This window comes from Hippocampus comes, unplaced genomic scaffold (genome assembly GCF_001891065.2).
Source record: "Hippocampus comes isolate QL1 unplaced genomic scaffold, H_comes_QL1_v1.1 scaffold36, whole genome shotgun sequence".
Taxonomy (NCBI): domain Eukaryota; kingdom Metazoa; phylum Chordata; class Actinopteri; order Syngnathiformes; family Syngnathidae; genus Hippocampus; species Hippocampus comes.
Window position 1 is genome coordinate 3,588,246 of NW_017805695.1, and position 18,126 is coordinate 3,606,371.

Below are 18,126 nucleotides of genomic sequence, written 5' to 3' on the forward strand. Positions count from 1 at the left end.
CGTACAGATTGGTGTGATAATGGTGACAAAAAGTCATTTTGACAGAGAGCCGTGTGTGGAGAATGAAGCTGAACCGCAACAAGAATTCGCTTAAATATGAGTCAGCATGTCTTGAAGCACATCTGGTTGCAATTCATTGCAGCTTCGGTTTCTTTGAATTGAATTTACTGCGAGCGGAAAAGCAACTCTTTGTTGAATCACTTGTGTGGATATCTTTGGTTTGGATCAGATGTTATCGTTTTGTTTTCAGAAAGCACAATGGGTATTTCATGCGTTTTGAGCGTGGATTGCTGTGACTTCATACCGCAAGAATGGTCGACCGTAGGCAAGCATGCAGTGTGTTTGCCACTTCACTGGACAGAAAGCGAAGTGGGTTCACAGCGCGCAAGAGGATTTCATTTACCTCCTCATCGCCGGCCAATAACAAAATGGCGACCGCTTCATGATCTAACGCTATCCGATACAAGTGCGGCATCGAAACCGTTGCCTTTGCCAAGGCAATAATGCTCAGATTTGTGTGCAAAAGATTCTTGAGTCCATTACCATGGGTGGAATTGGCAGTGGTGTCGGACTGTATCGCACCATCCTGAGATAGGTGGCTAATATTTTCTCATCAGATCTTGGTCATGTGAGTCAGGTGTGTTGCAAGAAGGAAACATTTCCGACATGCAGGACAGTGGCCCCCACGAGGACCAGAGTTTAACACCTGTGTCCCACGGGATAAATGTTAAAAGAAGACAAGTGATATTGGATAACATTTATTTGCTGGTATGATTGCACTTTCTTAAATAGACCTCAGAACTGAGCAAAATATTAGGTACACCTTGAACCTAATATTTTTGTTGAAAATGTGTTTTGAACGAATTCAGAGCCTTTAGCAAATGTGTGTTAATGAGATTTTTGGCCCATGTTGAGATCTCAAATGGACTACTGTACTGTTAAAAACAAAATCTGAATGGGAACTGATTTGCACTGTGCGATGTGTTTCGGTGGCGGTCGGATGACTACGGAGAGGAAACTAACTTCCAATTGAACTCCTGAGCTTCGAGATGTAAGCTACTCTGCAGTCTTTTAGTCGCATTTTGTATTCCCCACACACAAAAAAAACTGCTGCTTTCATTCGCATCAATTAGTTTTGCAGTGGACTCAACTGCCCTGCGCTTGCAGGTAGGAACGTGACATAGACACTCAAGCTCATTCATCTTTGCCTCCGCCACAGTCACATTACATTACTACGCCTGTTTGCTTTTCCTCCAGCTTGTTTCCTCTGACAGTGTTATGTGTGGAACCAATATGATTTGTCAACCACCTGGAACATTTCTGACAGTTAAAAAAACAGCTCTTCATCTAGCTTTCTGCAAGGACCAGCCAACGCAAACAGGAATAAATGCATCCTTGGAAACAGCTAGATCAGGATGCATATCAGCGAGTCAGCGACAATGTGCATATAGTTTTACTCAATTAGTAAGGAACTCATCTTGAATATCAGCAGGTACCCCCCCCCCCTCTTCTAAATTGCATGTGTGCATACTGATCCAACAAAAATACTGGTTTGGATGAGGGATTGGGAGTTATGTTTGGTAGTCAAAGGGAGGGCCAGCAGCACATTTTGATACAACGATGTCTGTGTGTACCTCCTGACCCGAACCAGAAGATCTCATCTGTGCTGCCGTCAATCACTGTCAGATGCGGCGAGAGAAGTCCTCATTCGGCTGAACAAGATCAAGAAATCCCACAACAGGAAGTCAGCTAGAGAGCACTTTGCCTTTTTTTTCCTGTGGAGGCTTGGGGGACATTGGCTACCACTGTAAACTTATTAAGGGTGTATACATTGTTCAGACATTGTTACTCATTTGTTTGGATGATCTTCTCCTCGGAGAATTGGAAGCAGATATTTACCTGCAGTGGCATGCTGGCGGGTGATTCAGTTCGGAAGATGGGGGCCAGAATCCGGGCTCCGGCTTTCCTGTGGAGCTTGTGAGTAGTGTGGTACGGTCGCATGGCTTTTTGTTGAGTACTCCTGCTTCCTCACACATTCCCAAAACATGCATGCTCGTTCCATTCAAGGCTCTAAATTATCCTTCGGTGTGAATATGATTGTGAAAGGTTGTTTGTCTCTTGTGCTTTGCGATTAGCCGGTAACCACCTCGATAGCCCAAACAGTCTGCTGGGACAGGCCAAGTGGAAAATGGATTGCCTCTGTGGTGCAAGAATCTAGCACGAGGTTCCGATAACAAGTTTTATATTTGAATTATATATATATATATATATATATATATACATATATATATGCTGTTTACCACAGAGTGTAATACATCAATGATGGATGGATGAATTTACAACAAAAGGTGAGGACAGAGTTGAAAATAATGACGGTGAACATAATAAATGTTAGGCCTCTATTTCAGAAAAAAAAAACATTTTTTGGGCTTGTTTTTCTTGTTCTCGCAATTGGAAAGCGATCTCAATATGTTGGCCTGCTTCCTCTTGGTCCACTGCCAGTTGGATCTTAAAAGGAAGACAGTTTTCGACAAGTGTGCAATGACTGAGCGTCTCAGTCCATTTTTCCAGGAGAGAAGAGCCTCTCCCGGTGGTCCGCGGCAGGCAAGCTGCCCAGTATGTGCGCAATGATGGAGACAAACAAAAAAAAAAGCCATTCTCAGTGCCTCAATGTTCAATAACAGAAAAGGCAGTTCAGCATCAGCGGGGTGTTGAAATTTCATGTCGCCCACAACCGAGCAGCCATTGAGACTGAATAACAAACTGCCGTTTTCAGTGTGATTGTCATGACCAGGTGAGCATATTAGTCGGTTTCTTTTTATTTACTCTGTTGAGAACCAGCAAATTGAAAAGAGGTAACAGAGCCCTGCTATTCTCCTTTTCTAAATGTGGCGTTTTCACACCATATCTGTGTAATGATATCACAAAAAGGGGGTGCTTTAACATGATCTCTTGCCTTTGGTAAAAAATGTTTTGAAGGGTATATATGATGCATGGGAGGGTTTCCAACAAGATTAGGGTTACTATAATGTTACTGTGAAAGATTCTAGGGTTTAAAATAGTTCGTAAAAATGCTGGTTTTGTTCACGTCTGCAAACTTGAAACAAATGCAACTGAGGAACACAAGCTTCTGCAGCACACTTCTTTTTCCTACTTTTACTCATCTGATTACACGGTTTTCTGCATTTTAAAAAATGCTTGATTCCTGAGAGGAGTGAAATATGTTTACATTTCTTTCTTTTTGTACTTTGTATGTATAGAAACTTGAACAGAATTCATAGTATGCAAAGTGTGGACAGTCGTCGATGCGTGCGTGCTGTCTTAGTGGCAGCAGTTGGGGGACACCCTGAACTGGTTGCCAGCCAATGGCAGGGCACACATAGACGAACAACCATCCATGCTCACAATCACACCTAGGGACAATTTAGAGGTTTCCATTAAACTGCCATGCATGTTTTTTGAATGTGGGAGGAAACCGGAGAACCCGGAGAAAACCCACGCAGGCCCGGGGAGAACATGCAAACTCCACACAGGAAGGCCTGAGAGCAGCGTCAGTGTACACCAGCTTATGCAAAAATGTTATTTATTTTACAATATTTTAACTTGTTGGTAAATTGGGCCTCTTTCAGAAGCCATCGCATTTCAGGATAAAAAAATGACATTGAGGCTATTTTGTTGGATCTCAAAATAGGTTAAATTCCACGCAAGCTGCATGTAAGGAGTGCATTCTTTGCTTTTTCCACAGTAGACAGCTTTGTGTCTGATTCACACTGTGCGTTCACTCAACGCCTGTCGATTGCATTTTCAGAGGTGGATACCGAGCGGTCGCCTCGAGCCATGCCTTCGAATGCATGTCAAGAACACACAAGTCTTCATAACCGTTTGGATGTAGTGGAAAAGGTGACTTATTTCTGTTTTTGCAAATTCTGGCCCAAAAGTTCACTTTCAACTTATAATGGTTAGAGAATATAACAGAGAATGCTTTGTTTCCCAATTTTGAGGTTGCACCCTCTCTGCACTGCCGAAAAAAGCCCGCATGTTTCTTTTCACCTAAAAGTGTGGCTCACCACAATATAAAATTTCGAATTCAAGTCATTTATTGCTGCTGTTCTAAGTCTCAAAAACTCATCAAGAACTCATAGACTTCATCTGACCTTCCCTTCCTAACTGCTTTGGGCAATTGTATAATTCATATGAATCAAAGGATTGCATAATTTATGACCGATGATTCCATTATTCATACTACAGCTTATTAATGTATTATTTGGTCTCTCAGGACAAAAACATACCCTCTGTATTTTGCAGAAAGTGGAAGACACTCTTGGCAAGTTGGAGGTTGAGCTGGCGGCTCTCCTGGAGGCCATTGGAGACCCAAAGTGGCGCCCCCAGTTGGACAAGACGGGAACACCTGTGGACATCCTCGAGGACCCGCTGAACATGAAGTCCTAAATCCTTGAGGATTTTGAACTTTAACAACAGAGGAGCCTTGCATTACTTCCATTTCCTGTCGTTATACATTACATAATTACAGGCCCATTAATAGAAGGAGAGAAGACTACATTGACTCACAAGGTTTTATGGACAGGGTGGGCCTTGCCCCCACATGCAAACGTAGCATACAAGGACACATTTCTCCAACAGCTAACAAAGGCTGAGAAATTGCTTTCACAAACAAAGGTAGTATGTTGACAGCATTACTATTATAATTACTGATATTTATTCATTAGTAAGCTATCTTTGTTCATCAATGCATGTCAGCGACGTATTGGTGACGCACTGATGAGCGGAACATTAAAATTTTCTTCCATTCAACAGCAGAAGGTACAATAAACTTGTGTATATCCACCGGTTGTCATATATGCAGACAAATAAGTCATGTCTTCTGGTGAATATAACAGCTCAGTGATCACAATTCAACAGGCCGACATTTCACACGGAATTAGAACATTTATTGGTAAATTGAGGTAAGACCCTCATCTGCATTTATACTTTTTACATTTACGTGTGTCGGTTTCATTGATGTGAAATGGGTGCTAAATAATGGTTGAGAAACACTAATCTAATCATAGTCTCTGACAAGCTTGATGCACATTGCAAATTCCATATTCAACAGGAAGGAGTGATTAAGCTATTATAAATGCATTGTTATGCACTGCTGAGAATCATACATGAATGAGCTAAACTCATTCAGAAACGTCATTCTTGTCCCTCTTTATGTAAACCATGGTGCCTCAAAATGCATTTCCAACTTAACCTGCCTCTAATTAAGCTGCAAAAAAAAGGGGGGGGTTCTGATGTTAGCTGTTACTAGTACTGATGAAGACTTAATTTCTTGAAAAATTTCATATTCTTATCTTAATAACATAACTGTCATAAAAAAACTAAACATTTTTCAACTTACTGTCACAATACAAATAAACAATGTGCATGCTAAAAGTGTGATTCTCAGTCATCCTGGTCATGACACAAGGTCAACCACAATTGAGGCAACTGGACTCATCTTGTTAGTTATTTTTTCCCCCAAAACATTTAAAAATGTCTTAAGGCAAATATGCTATTCGATTTTATATATATATATATATATATATATATATACACACACACACGGGTGCTGGAATGATTCCTCAGAGAGTTTGGTCCATATTGACATGATGGCATCACACAGTTGGCGCAGATTTGTCGGCTGCACATCCATGATGCGAATCTCCCGTTCCACCACATCCCAAAGATGCTCTGTTGGACTGAAAACCATTGTGGTGTCGTCACGTATGGGGAGAGATTTGTGTCAAAATTAGTAACACGGGTCCATCCACGGGTGTCATGTTTGTCGGATCCACAAATACATCAGCAATCCCCCCCTTTTTTTTTATTTATTTTTTATTGTGTCTCATGACTTATTTGTAAATATTCAATTCTGTTTGTGACGTGTCGAATGTGCGTTTGTGGATCCATAGACACACCCATTCATTTTTCACACAAACGTCACATCATTTTAAGATCTACACACACACACACACACACACACACACACACTCTTGACTCACTTGTACTGTACTCATCTTTTCAACTGAGGCTTTATTCCTTCAGGAGACAAAAATACCCAACTGACGCCTTCTGGGAAGGAGTTTTATTTGAAGCAGCATGTTATGAACACAAAAGCAGTTTCAGTAAGTTTACAGTACAAGGCTTTTCATCGTTTACCTCATAAAAATCCTGTTGCACAAGAATTACATGGAGGAAAGGAGAAACAAATTGCATTGTCTTAATTTAATGGTAACAGGGCACCGACTTCAAAACTGTAATCGACAGAGTTAGAACATGTATCCTTTTGCATACCTTGAGGGCGTCGAATTGGACCACGGCTGATTAGGAGACATGCTTTGCTGGTCAAGTACGAGCACAGAAGGCTTTGAAAACACCTAAGAGCATCCAAACATTAACACTTGAAAGGAACACGTCAGGAGGGTAAGCAAGCAATGTCCATCTCGGAATGATCACTGCTATCGAAAAACAAAACAGATTAGCATTGCAAGCCACACCTAATCATGAAAATCAATTATCCATTTAAAAACAATTGGCAAACAGCATAATGCTCACAGGCTTGTGATGCATCTTATTTCAAAGGCGTGTGGACTGTTTTCAGCCCCCCACCCCCATATGCAATATTTTCTTCATGTGCAGAAGGAAGTGAAAGGAACCCCTCAAACAACTCACCCAGAAAGTGCACGAGCCTTGATATTTGAACATCGAAGCAAGAATATGAAGCCATTGAACACTAGATTAACAGCATTGAAAGCATTTTGATGGTGTGGTCTGATCAGATGAGTGTCGCTCTCATCGCCATCGCAAAGTCTGTTCACCTACATTGAAGTGCAATAATATTGGTGGACTAGACCAGACCCCTCTCATGTGGAGTAGGCACGAGCGGCAAAATTATCGGTATCGTTTGGTGTTGATGTGTAGTACTTGAGGCTGCAGGGGTTGACTGCTTTTTCTATCAATACAAAAGACGGCTGGGATAAGCCCGCACGCTTGCGACCCTCGTGAGTATAAGCGGTGCAGACAATGGATGGATGGATGGATCAATACTGTACAATATTGAAAACATAAAATTAATAATATGCAGTTTGAAATAAATCGATAAAAAATTGTTTTTTAATCATGACCATCCTGCATCTTTGAAGGTTTCTGAGAGTCAGATGAAGTAAGATCCTGATCGATCACGAGAAAATAAAACTACTTCATGCTTCATGAAGGAAGTTACTTAGTTTGGTGTTTACTCTCAACGTAACTGGCTATGGAACTCCAATGGCCACGACTACTCTTTCGGCATATCCACGGCACGGCAGACTTTTCAATACTGCACAGTATTTTTATTTTTTTTATTAATGTTATGCTTGCAAATGATTGTGTTCAAACACATTTAACATCTGTTTAAAATGCGGCTACTAACATGTTCAAATTTGTTGAAAGCGTGTGGTCGGTGTAAAACTATATAAAACCATTTTTTTATATGACGTCACTACAAACAGAGGTTTTCACTGAGTGCAGGTGCATCTGAACATATGCCCCGCGATAAACGGAGGTTCACTGAAATGCAACCGCATTTGTCTATAGCGCGTGGGCTTGGTTTCTTTTATGTCCTACAGCTTGGCAACAAATGTATGTTTACTACTACTGTCAAATTGTAGTCACCATCATGGCAAGTAATCTACTGTACGGGGAGTCCAGGAGAAAACAAAATCATTCTTGCTATGTCAACATTCAAAAATATCAAGAAAACCTTACAGGATCATAGAATGTAATTCAGACCATACAACAACACCATGGCGTCTATTGAACACCAGGTTTAGGCGCCTCAGTACAGATAAACGTCCAAAAACAGACACGCAGGCAAGTTGCACTTGGAATCAACAATGGTGCGAGCATTGAGGTATGCTATCATCAATAGCTTGTGCATGCACAAATCTGCCATTCAAGCTCAAGCTCCAGGCTTTGGCAAAATCAGGCTTATACCCCACTCAACATGCAAAACATAATAATAATCATCATAATATATTAATAATAATAATATAAAATAAAAATAAACACAGTATATGACAGACTCGAATGGTGCTACGTTTCAATGTTGGTAATCCAGTCATTCGAATCAAACCGTGTGGGGAAACACACATGCTGACTATTTTAAAGGAACAAAATTACGTTGGAACCCTAATATTCACACACCCCACAGTTAGGCTTTTTCATTCATTGATTGATTTATTAATTAATTAATTACAAGACATGGGTGAACTTGGCTCAAAAAGAATGTCGGGTCAAACACCAGCATACTCAAAGAGCTCCGTTCAGCAAGCGTCAAAGAATTAACTGCATGTTATGCGGCCAAGTAAGACGGAAGTGAAGTCAAAATCTTGTGAAATTAGATACAGGAGGGTCCTTGAAATTTGAAGAAAGTTCTGTCGCTAATGTGTTACAATAAATATTTATTGATGTTTTAAACACTTCAAGGCCATAAAATAACAATATACTATCGCAGTAACCGAGCGTGCTGACTTGGGCCAAGTGATAGTGTATCCGAACACCACTGGGCCAATTACTTCAATGTGTGCATTCATAACTCTGAAATGTCATAATTACAGTGAAAATTTGCATGAGAAACACTTGTAGGTCACGAATGAAAAATAATGAAAGAGTGGTGGCAACGAAACGCGTCTTCTTCAGCTGCGTCACAACGTATTGCGACGCCGCTTGCTGACTGATATTGGTTGCATTAGCAACGTAACTTTTGCCCCTTGTCAAAGAGTGTTTTAAAGATTATCCTCTTGTTTTTTGAATTACAGCCACGAACATATTTTCACAGCTGTACAGCTGATTTTCTTGGATTACTTAACGAAATCCAAACAATTCAGAAGTTGACATCCTGTTTAGAATTGTGTTTGACCATCGAGGGCCCACTGTAAGATATCCTGTTTTTGAAAGTTGATTAGCCTAGCTTAGCAAAGCTTTTTTCTTGTTCAAACACTAATAAATGTCCCAGACGATTGCTAAAAATAGTAAATACGCTTAAATTATGACTGATATATAAGACAATTTTAATCTCTTACGTCAACCTTTTGACACAAGTGCCCGTGGATGACATCAAAACAAAAGTAGGAGTAGGTTGACAGCTGACTGCAAGCTTTTAGGTCATACCATAGCTAAATTAAGCTATCCAGCTCCCAGACCAAATCAGCACTTTTGCGTGTCATTAAATTCCCTTCTTACCGGTACCTGAATTCTGAGAGTTTCTAAATATTGGCAATATGACTATACAGTGGACTATTAAATCCATGCCATACAGAAAGAAGAGAGACACGTACATACACATAATTCCTTAGAAATGGTTATGCAAATGGTAGAAAAGCTTTGGCCTATGTTGCCTACAAGATGTGCCTGCACACTTGGAGCGAAGAGCAGAATGAAGCAATGCGAAGGATTGACTCCACAAGCTTCTTTCTTTAGTTGAGTTTAAATGTGTCGAGTTTGCAGCCCCACATAAAACTGTGGTGACGTTATTTACCTACCAGTTACGCTATTTACATGTTTTTCATTTTATGACGGGCTTTAAGGTGGATCATTGCTACATGTTCCCACGTGTTTAAACCGAGAGCAATGGTCTCGCCTTAAACGTACCGCGATGGCAATTACTGGACTTGATCGTGAAAACTATTTGAAATGCTGACAGCCAGTCAGTTCGATCCCCAGGATGAGCACTGCAGGAAGGCGATTTTCACTGGCTACTTCCAGAGCATTTGCCGAACAAAAAGAGAACATTTTGAGAAGCAAATCTAATTTCCAGCTTCTTGACATTTACTCCTAAAAGTGACATACCTTAAGTCAGAGTTTATACACCATCTGACACACTGCATCTTTTCGATTTATGGTTTAAATGTGAATAATGCAAATAATATTAAGTTGGTCACTGTTGCATAAATGTGAATGACTTTATGAAGGTGCGGCAATAGAAGCACACCAGGACATCTTGAAAAAAACTAAACAAAACAATCGCTCTGAATTAGGGCATTCGTGACATAAGAGAAGCTGTGGGGAGGAGTGAAGCAGAGACAAGCTAAAACTGTAAAACTGCCTGTGCACGTTGAATAATTCAGTCATCCTAGGCTCATTTTGAAGAGGCGGCGAGGGAAAGCATCTCTACTAAAACCACCAAAGCCACCAAAATATCAGGAACAGCTATTGCTGAGGATGGCATCAGATTTGCCGAGCATTTTGCTTCACCTCCTAGCGTGTGATACTCTGTCATGCTGTGAATGAAGTGTAACATTGCATAGAAGTTGGAGCATTGTGAAGGACGGACAAGAAGGTGGAGAATCTGCTTCATTCTTGCCTTACCGGGGAAGGGAGCTACAGAATAAAATTAATTGGGTCCTGCAGTGCGTCTGTTCCACCCCCCCGCCCCTGCTGTGTGGTTCCACCCCTCCTGGCTACTGGAAAGGAGAGAGGAAAGAATATATCTATGGGCATGGCACTGAGAGACCTTCATCCTTTATCGTGCACCATGAGCCGATGTGGCACTAGCAGCTGCCAGGGGAGGAGCACACCGAGCCACACATGCTCAGTTTGGAAGAGGATTCGGGCTCTGGCTCGGGTTCCTGTTCCGGTTCGGGCTCGGCCGCGTCGTCGTCAATGCCGCCAGCCTCCGCATCGCCGTCCCCGCTGGCATCATCTCCCCCAGCCTCGCTATGACCCTCTTCTTGACGCTTTTTCAACCTGAGAGCAGGAAAAAAAATAATTCAAAAACGCAGTCCACACAGTTATAATACCGGTAATCAAGTTGCATTAATATTTGACACATACAGTGCTATTTTTAGGTCCCGGAAAGTAATAGATTTTGTAGAATGCAAGACATAATGTTAAAAGTTTAATGAGAGCAGTTCTGCTGTGATATTATACACCACATTATAAATAGAACTCATCAATAATCACCAAATTAGAACAAAATGAATCATTTCTGATAAAGAAGGCTTTCAGTACTGCTGCAGGGTCAGAACTGGGTCGATAATAAACCAGGCAACAATTTAAAGAACCAAAAAAGGGTTGAGATAACCAATACTTGATGGAACTGTAATCATGATTTACCAAAGTAGTGTGCACATATATAAATGGAATTTAATCCTTTCATGCACCCTGTAACCTGTTAACATGATGACCTGTCCACTGTTGAAACCGCTGTCCCCGAAAGGGTTAACATGCTAATCCTGTAAAACCAACTATGTATAACCAAACCTTTGCTATTTCATACTGCTTAATTCACTGTATCTGCTTAGTTGCTTAGCCATCCTTTTTTTTTTAGAATTTGGAATTAAATAATATCCTGTTTTAAGATGAATTTATTTTTACAAACTGTGATTGTCGTGTTTGTTAATTTTACATTTAATTTGCGGAAAGCAACAACTAAACACAACTTACATGATTCTGAAAAATCATTTGGACTGCTCAGTCAACAGCCTAAATTACAATTGTTGTTCTTAAGAACCCAATATGTTATGAGACTGTCACTCAGTGGAGCGAAGACCCTGGCACCAAGGAAAAACTGTTGACAACAGATGATGAACAGATGAGTAGTGCCATTGTGATTCTGGAGCAGAAATTTCCTTGCTTCGATGACTCAAACGGTGAAAATAAATTCCTCTTTTCACACCTTTTCCAGCTGCTCATCCACTTAATGGGTTCTTACTTACCTCTAACATGCATGTGGAGCATTGCACTAGCTCCAAATGCTAAGCGGAACTGTTAATTGCGACACATTTTCGTGACAGTATCCAATGTGGAGCCTTTCCAGTTGACACACATCACAGTTTCCATATACTGAACACGTGAAACAGCCTGCATCACCACATTCCCAAAATGCATGCAAATAACTACAAGTGTCAAAATGGTTAAATCACAACAATAGTAACCATTACAAACTCTTTAGGTGTCCTAGCTGCCCTTTAATGCAAGGAACCTTGATATCACCACAGTGGCTGCTATCGGCAGTCATTTTCCTTATTTGTCTTTGCTGCTAGATGTAGTTATGATTTAGCTTAGGTTTTGTGTGTGTGTGTGTGTGTGTGTGTGTGTGTGTGCGCACCAATTTTGTGCTTGTACCCAGTAGATCCATAGATTGCCTAATTGAGGCCAGATTGCAATCTGAGGGTATCTGATTACATGTGTCTTTTTCCCCCCCTTAAGAATCCGCGATCTACATCCAAATTGTGCCACTTGGCAGCAAATAATCAGAATTCCGTCATTTGCACCAGGTGGTGTCAAGCCACCCTCAGTTAGCTGTAGATGCAGCTTTGCCTTACTTCTCTCGGTTGAAAATCATGAATTCTTGCTGCACTGCTTCAAGGCACTCCTGTAGATAGTCATTTTCCTGCAAAAAAAAAAAAAAAAAAAAAAAAAAAATCACACACAAAAACAGTCCGACTATTCAAGTGCATCGATCTTGATCATCTCACATATCAACACCATCGTCCTCATTAGTGGCATAAACAGATGTCAATGTCAGTTTGCATCACAAATGACGTCGTAACCTCTGAGATCAGTTTCATTTTCAGTTCCCCCCCACTCTACGACACGTCATGAATTGTCTTCATCAAATTGGATGTTTTGCCCACAACAAAAAATAAAAGCTCACATTTGTAAAAGCTCTTGAGGCCATGACAACAGCTCTGAAGGCTCCATAATTTAATATAACCTTGGAAATAACCCAGCATGACAACACACAGGCTTCACCCATACACACTTGCAAGTTTCATGTCTCTGCTTGCTGGCTGTAACATGCTGCGGACATAGACAGTATAAACACAAACAGCCCATTCCGTATTTTCCGTACTAAAAGGCGCACCTAAAAGCCTTCCATTTTCTTGAAAGCTCACAGCCCGCCTTAAAATTAGATGTGCCTTGTGTATGGTCATTACGGTACAGTGTCAACCCCAAAATGGCTCCTTGCTAGAGACATGCTTACAACGCAGCGTTCAAACTTAAGGCGATTGGTTACGCAGTTGAACACGGAAATAGAGCAGCGGCAAGAGAGTTCAACGTTAACGAACTGTATAGCTGCTTTATTAAATACGTTTTACTGACATCTGATCGTTCTGTTGGCGTTTCCTTGAGCGTAGCTCCATCTAGTGGATGCATTGTAGATTGCATCTTATAATGCGTTGCGCCCAATGTATGAAAAAAAGTACAAAATGGGACATTCAGTAAAGGTGCGCCTCATAATCCCGTGCGCCTTATAGTGTGGAAAATACGGTACTGGGCTGACATTATTGTCACTGAGGCCTTGACACTATGATGGGCACAAGACTGTTGCGCCAATACACTGAGGGGAAATCTGTTTCGAATAACGTGTTGACAAAATAAAAACTGCAAGGACAAATAAAGAAGGGTTCTGGTTTGACATTGTATTGATTCCATCATTTTAAATGTGCCGATTACTGCAGATGTCATGTATGGTCAGGACGATGATACGTAAAGCAAAGGGAAGGACCATGAAGTGAATACAAAATATACTGTACAGTGATAAACCAATCGATTATATAGAATGGATGTACTGCAGGGATGACTTTATGGCAAATTTATTAGTGTAGTTGTAGTTTGCAACATACTGACATTCTGTGTGTTTTAGACAAACATAACATTGGAAGTCATTACATAGTTGCCGGTGGTTGGATGTTTTGAGGCTAGAGGAGGGAGCTGGAGTAGCCAGACAGAACCCACGCATGTACACCGAAGCCACATACCCGAGATGGTCGCCGCCTTTCACCAAGCCTCAAGAAATATTTAAAGTTTAATATGTTGCATCAGTGAAAAGCTCAAATAATATATTAACCCAAAACACAACATGAGGCACTGCAATACTAGAAAATATAAGTGAGGGCGACATTTGCACAGCATCAATATAAAGTCGTTGCATAAGATTTTGTGATTCTGGAGCAGTGGTTCTTAACCTGGGTTCGATCGAACCCCAGGAGTTCAGTGAATCGGTCTCAGGGGTTCGATGGAGACTCTGCCATGGAGGGAAAGACACGCCCGACTCAACATGTCAATTAGTTATGTCACAGCCGCTGCAGATGATCACATTACATCGCTTGTCCAATCAGTGCTGTTGGAAATTTAGTTCGCTCAGTAGTCAACGTGTGACTGTCGTGATACTACGTCGTGATTTTTTTTTTAGAATGTTATGCTATGTGGAGTGGTCAGAAGAATATGTACCACAGCTGTACGGCTAAGGACAGGGATGCTCTGCAAGGAGTCATAAAGGCGGCACAAAAAAATCATCGGCTGCCCCCTGCCATCCCTGGATGACATCGCGAACTCAAGAGGGCTACAAAGGGCAAAGAAAATCCTGACTGATCCATCCCACCCTGGCAGGTGCCTCTTCAACCTCCTGCCCCTGGGCAGGAAATATAGAGTCATGAGAAGCCGGACAAACAGACACAGAAACACTTTTTATCCCTGGGCAGTCAGGCTGCTGAATCTCAATTCCTCAAATCGTGTGCATGTGAATGTGTAGGCCTCGGGGTGTGCAATTTTACTTAATACCTCATGATATCTCTGACTGTATTTCAATTAGTCCGAAATAGTCCACATACTGTTATGTTAATCCCTGATTCATATCATTTTGTAAGACAACTTGGACTGTACCTTAACTAGTGCCGAATATCGAACATATTCTTATCACAATTTTTAACGTGTGCGTGTGATTGTGTGTGGGTCTAGGGGAGTGCAATGTATTTATATATTTTTTTTTTATATTTTTATACTTCGCGACGCACTTGGGGTTGGAGGCTCCTGCAGAATTTCGTTGTAACAAGTGTGCAATGACAATAAAGTATTCATTCATTCATTCACATGGATTCACATGCGTCACAGAACGTGATGGGACTCAGCATCCTATCTGCTTGATTTGTCATGCCAAGTTGAGCAACTCTAGTCTCGCACCGGCAAAACTGAAGGACCACTTCTTGAATCATATTTTTATTTTTCAGTAATGAAAGGTTCGATGAATGTGCACATGAACTGGTTGGGTTCGGTACCTCCAATAAGGTTAAGAACCACTGTTCTAGAGGAGGTTGTGGGAGGCCTTATAAATACTTAAAAGCTCAATCAGGGTGAAAAGTATAGTTTGAATTAGACTTATAAAGAAAAGAAACTCAACCTCTGAAACGTGTCTGAACTGAAATTGGTTGTTTTGTTTTCATGAATTTTTTTAAACACACACGAGGCAAAATTAAAAGTAGACAATGGCTGTTTTTTTTTCCAAGATTTATTCTAATTTTCAAAAACACCACTGGATACGATCATCAATCACTAACAACAGGATGAAACTTCTTCAGAAATAGCAAAAGCAAATGCTGAATAACTTAAGCTGAGCTGAAATGCTGTGGAAGTACCGAATTGCTGAATTGTAGATTGTGAAAGTTGGGAAAGTTGGAATGGTTTGAATCCTTCAAGAAACGCGGAAGGAGGAGTTCAATTTGAAAAAGTCTTCATTTGGGAGTTTTACTGTGAAAGTTTAGGATAGAGATGTGATAAATAATTCCAAAGATGTGCTTAATGATCTTAGTATTTTGAAATTGGAATGGGTTTAATCAGTAAGGAAATGATAAAGCAGGAGATAAATCCCTCACCTAAAATTGTATTTAAATTAGGGTAATTTGTTGTAAAATGTGTAGAATTTTGGTAATGTGCAAATAATTGGAATGTGGAAAATGTTTGGTTTTGGAATGGGATTTTTTTTTTTTTTTAATGTCTGATTCACCTGACTGGCTTTTGGGAGGGCTAAGGTTGGAACATATGCAGCTTTGTGGAGTGTGGAAAATAGAAATGTTTTGAATTAGGTGAATACATTTATGTTAGAATTATTTCAACTGTCCGAGAAATGTTGAAGAAGTACAACGATGAAAACTGGCATACTAGCCCTCCAGCCATCCATTTTCTAGAAAAACCACGCAAGCAGGCACAGGGAGAACAAGCAAACTCCACACAGGAAGGCCGTAGCTGCAATCAAACCCTGCACCTCTGCACGTACTAACCAGTCGATCACTGTGCCGTATTGGAGTAATATTTTATTTTAAAAAATAATCTTTTTGGCTATGAAATAAAGTGTCATCAGACATAATACTCACAGACTGTGAATCTTTACTGTTGTCCCTGGACCGGTTCTTTGCCAGTCTTTTCTTCTTCTTGTGAAGGGGACGTGATTCCAAAATCATCTCCTCCAGCTCAAAGGTGGGGTCGCAGTGAAGGCGACCTTTCTGCACGACAGGAGGAAGAATCCAAAAGAGAGAATTCAAAACCAAACAATTCATGTCTGCAAATCAGCAATGATATCAGGCTCCAAGGGACCTAAACATACTGGAACGTACAAACACAGTATTAACAAATAGCAACAATTAAGTTTGACATTTATTATTGAGTAGTTGCAGGTGCTCTGATTGAGCTGCAAAAAGTATTGTATGGGTGTGTCTGCGTTGGGTTGCTTGAGACTAACATTAGGAACAAATCCAGCGTCCATCTTTTTTTCATAAATGGCATCCCAGTTGATGTCAACGAGGTAGGGAGAAGTCTGCATGTCAGACAGGCTGGAGAATCGATGCTCAGGGTTCACTGTAAGTAGCTGGTGGACACACACACACACACACACACACACACACACACACACACACACACACACACACACAGTTTTTGCTTCAGACAGAGCAGTTTCAGAAAAAAAAATCAAAACTAATGAGAGTAGTTGGTGTAGTTTGACTGAAAATAATAAAACAAGAATATATCGTCAATAAAATACCATTTTATCTGTGTGTTGTGTACATCTCTCACCTTTGTGTAGGACAACAGAAGCAGGTCAAGTCTTAAATCATGACACAACTTTTCACATCAGCAACACTGTGCTGAATTTGCCGTGCTCATCGCTTTGACAGTGTAGGCCATACTTGAGAATATTCATTCCTGATTGAGCTGATTCCATACTGCCAATAGCACCATAATAATTCACGAACTGGGACTTCCCCATTTTTGAGAACATTTGCTTCACCTTTTTGAGCTCCCTGCACAAAATAGTTGGCAAAATCCTCCACTGCGCCTTAAATAAATTCATTCGAGGGGACGTTTAAACCCACGTGAATCCACGAACCAACAGGGGGCAGTGTTCATCCAATCAGTCATCCGTTATGTTAGACCCGAAATTGTGCCTCAACTGCTGTGGACATCTTCTTTGAGAGAGGAAAAATTAACTGACACTGTTCATGGCGTTTCACTTTATGGAAACTAATGGCAGAAAAAAATAATGGTGTGTGACTTTGGCTGTCACAGTAACACTCCTGTGCTTTTTCGCCCCTTGTTGATTTCAGCAGTTTCTTCCTGCAGGGCAAGATAGATCTGTCTCACTGGAGACCAGACAGAGTAATCGATTAGCAGCTGAGTGGAAAAGACCCGCACTCCATCCAGAACATTCACACAGACACAGTGCATGTGCACAGTAGTTGTGCCAAATAATACCCAAGCTCTTGTCTTCCAATGACAGAATACTGCCATACTAAAATAACTGCAGTTGTTTTCGGGGAAAGTAGTCTTGATTCAGTAAGCATTGAACAGATTAATCAAATTGAGTTAATCAGGTGAAAGGTTTGGTTTTTATGCCTTTAATTGCAAAAAAAAAAATAAATAAACAAACAGCATGCACTCGGTCCACAGTTTCTCTGCCTCCTTGTCAGATTCCTAGCCTTCTGTTGCCTCCTACTCCTGAGGGTCTCCACTCATGTTCCCCGCAGCTGTAGCCAACCCATTTCCCATCGACCACAACACGACCTCTGATATGACCCTTTTATCTGCTCCTGTCTTCCTGTCAGCCTGCTCTTGAATTGATTCTGATTTCATCATGTTTTGATTTTACAAAGCTTAATGCCCTACATTTACCTTGTTTATGATAGTAAGGCCCAAAACAAAACCGTGTTTGTAGAGAAATAAATAAAACATAAAATGCATATTCAATCAAAAGTAAAGCTATCCAGATAAAATACCGGTAATCTTATAATTTTGAATTGTTGTTTGTAGATACAGCATGATTGCCTAAAA

The 18,126-nt window shown here is 40.7% G+C and overlaps 1 protein-coding gene across 1 annotated transcript in view; it reads right to left on the reverse strand.

The window, feature by feature from the left end:
* Window positions 1–6,108: 6,108 nt before the first annotated feature.
* The window catches only part of stk32c (serine/threonine kinase 32C), a 54,344-nt gene continuing 42,326 nt past the window's right edge, over window positions 6,109–18,126 (reverse strand). The window contains exons 9-12 of the mRNA XM_019882145.1: window positions 16,541–16,666; window positions 16,176–16,304; window positions 12,348–12,415; window positions 6,109–10,767 (exon numbers count right to left, since the gene is read on the reverse strand). Of these exons, the coding sequence (XP_019737704.1) occupies window positions 10,572–10,767; window positions 12,348–12,415; window positions 16,176–16,304; window positions 16,541–16,666 (519 nt within the window). The 3' untranslated portion in view covers window positions 6,109–10,571. The remainder of the gene's footprint in view (window positions 10,768–12,347; window positions 12,416–16,175; window positions 16,305–16,540; window positions 16,667–18,126) is intronic.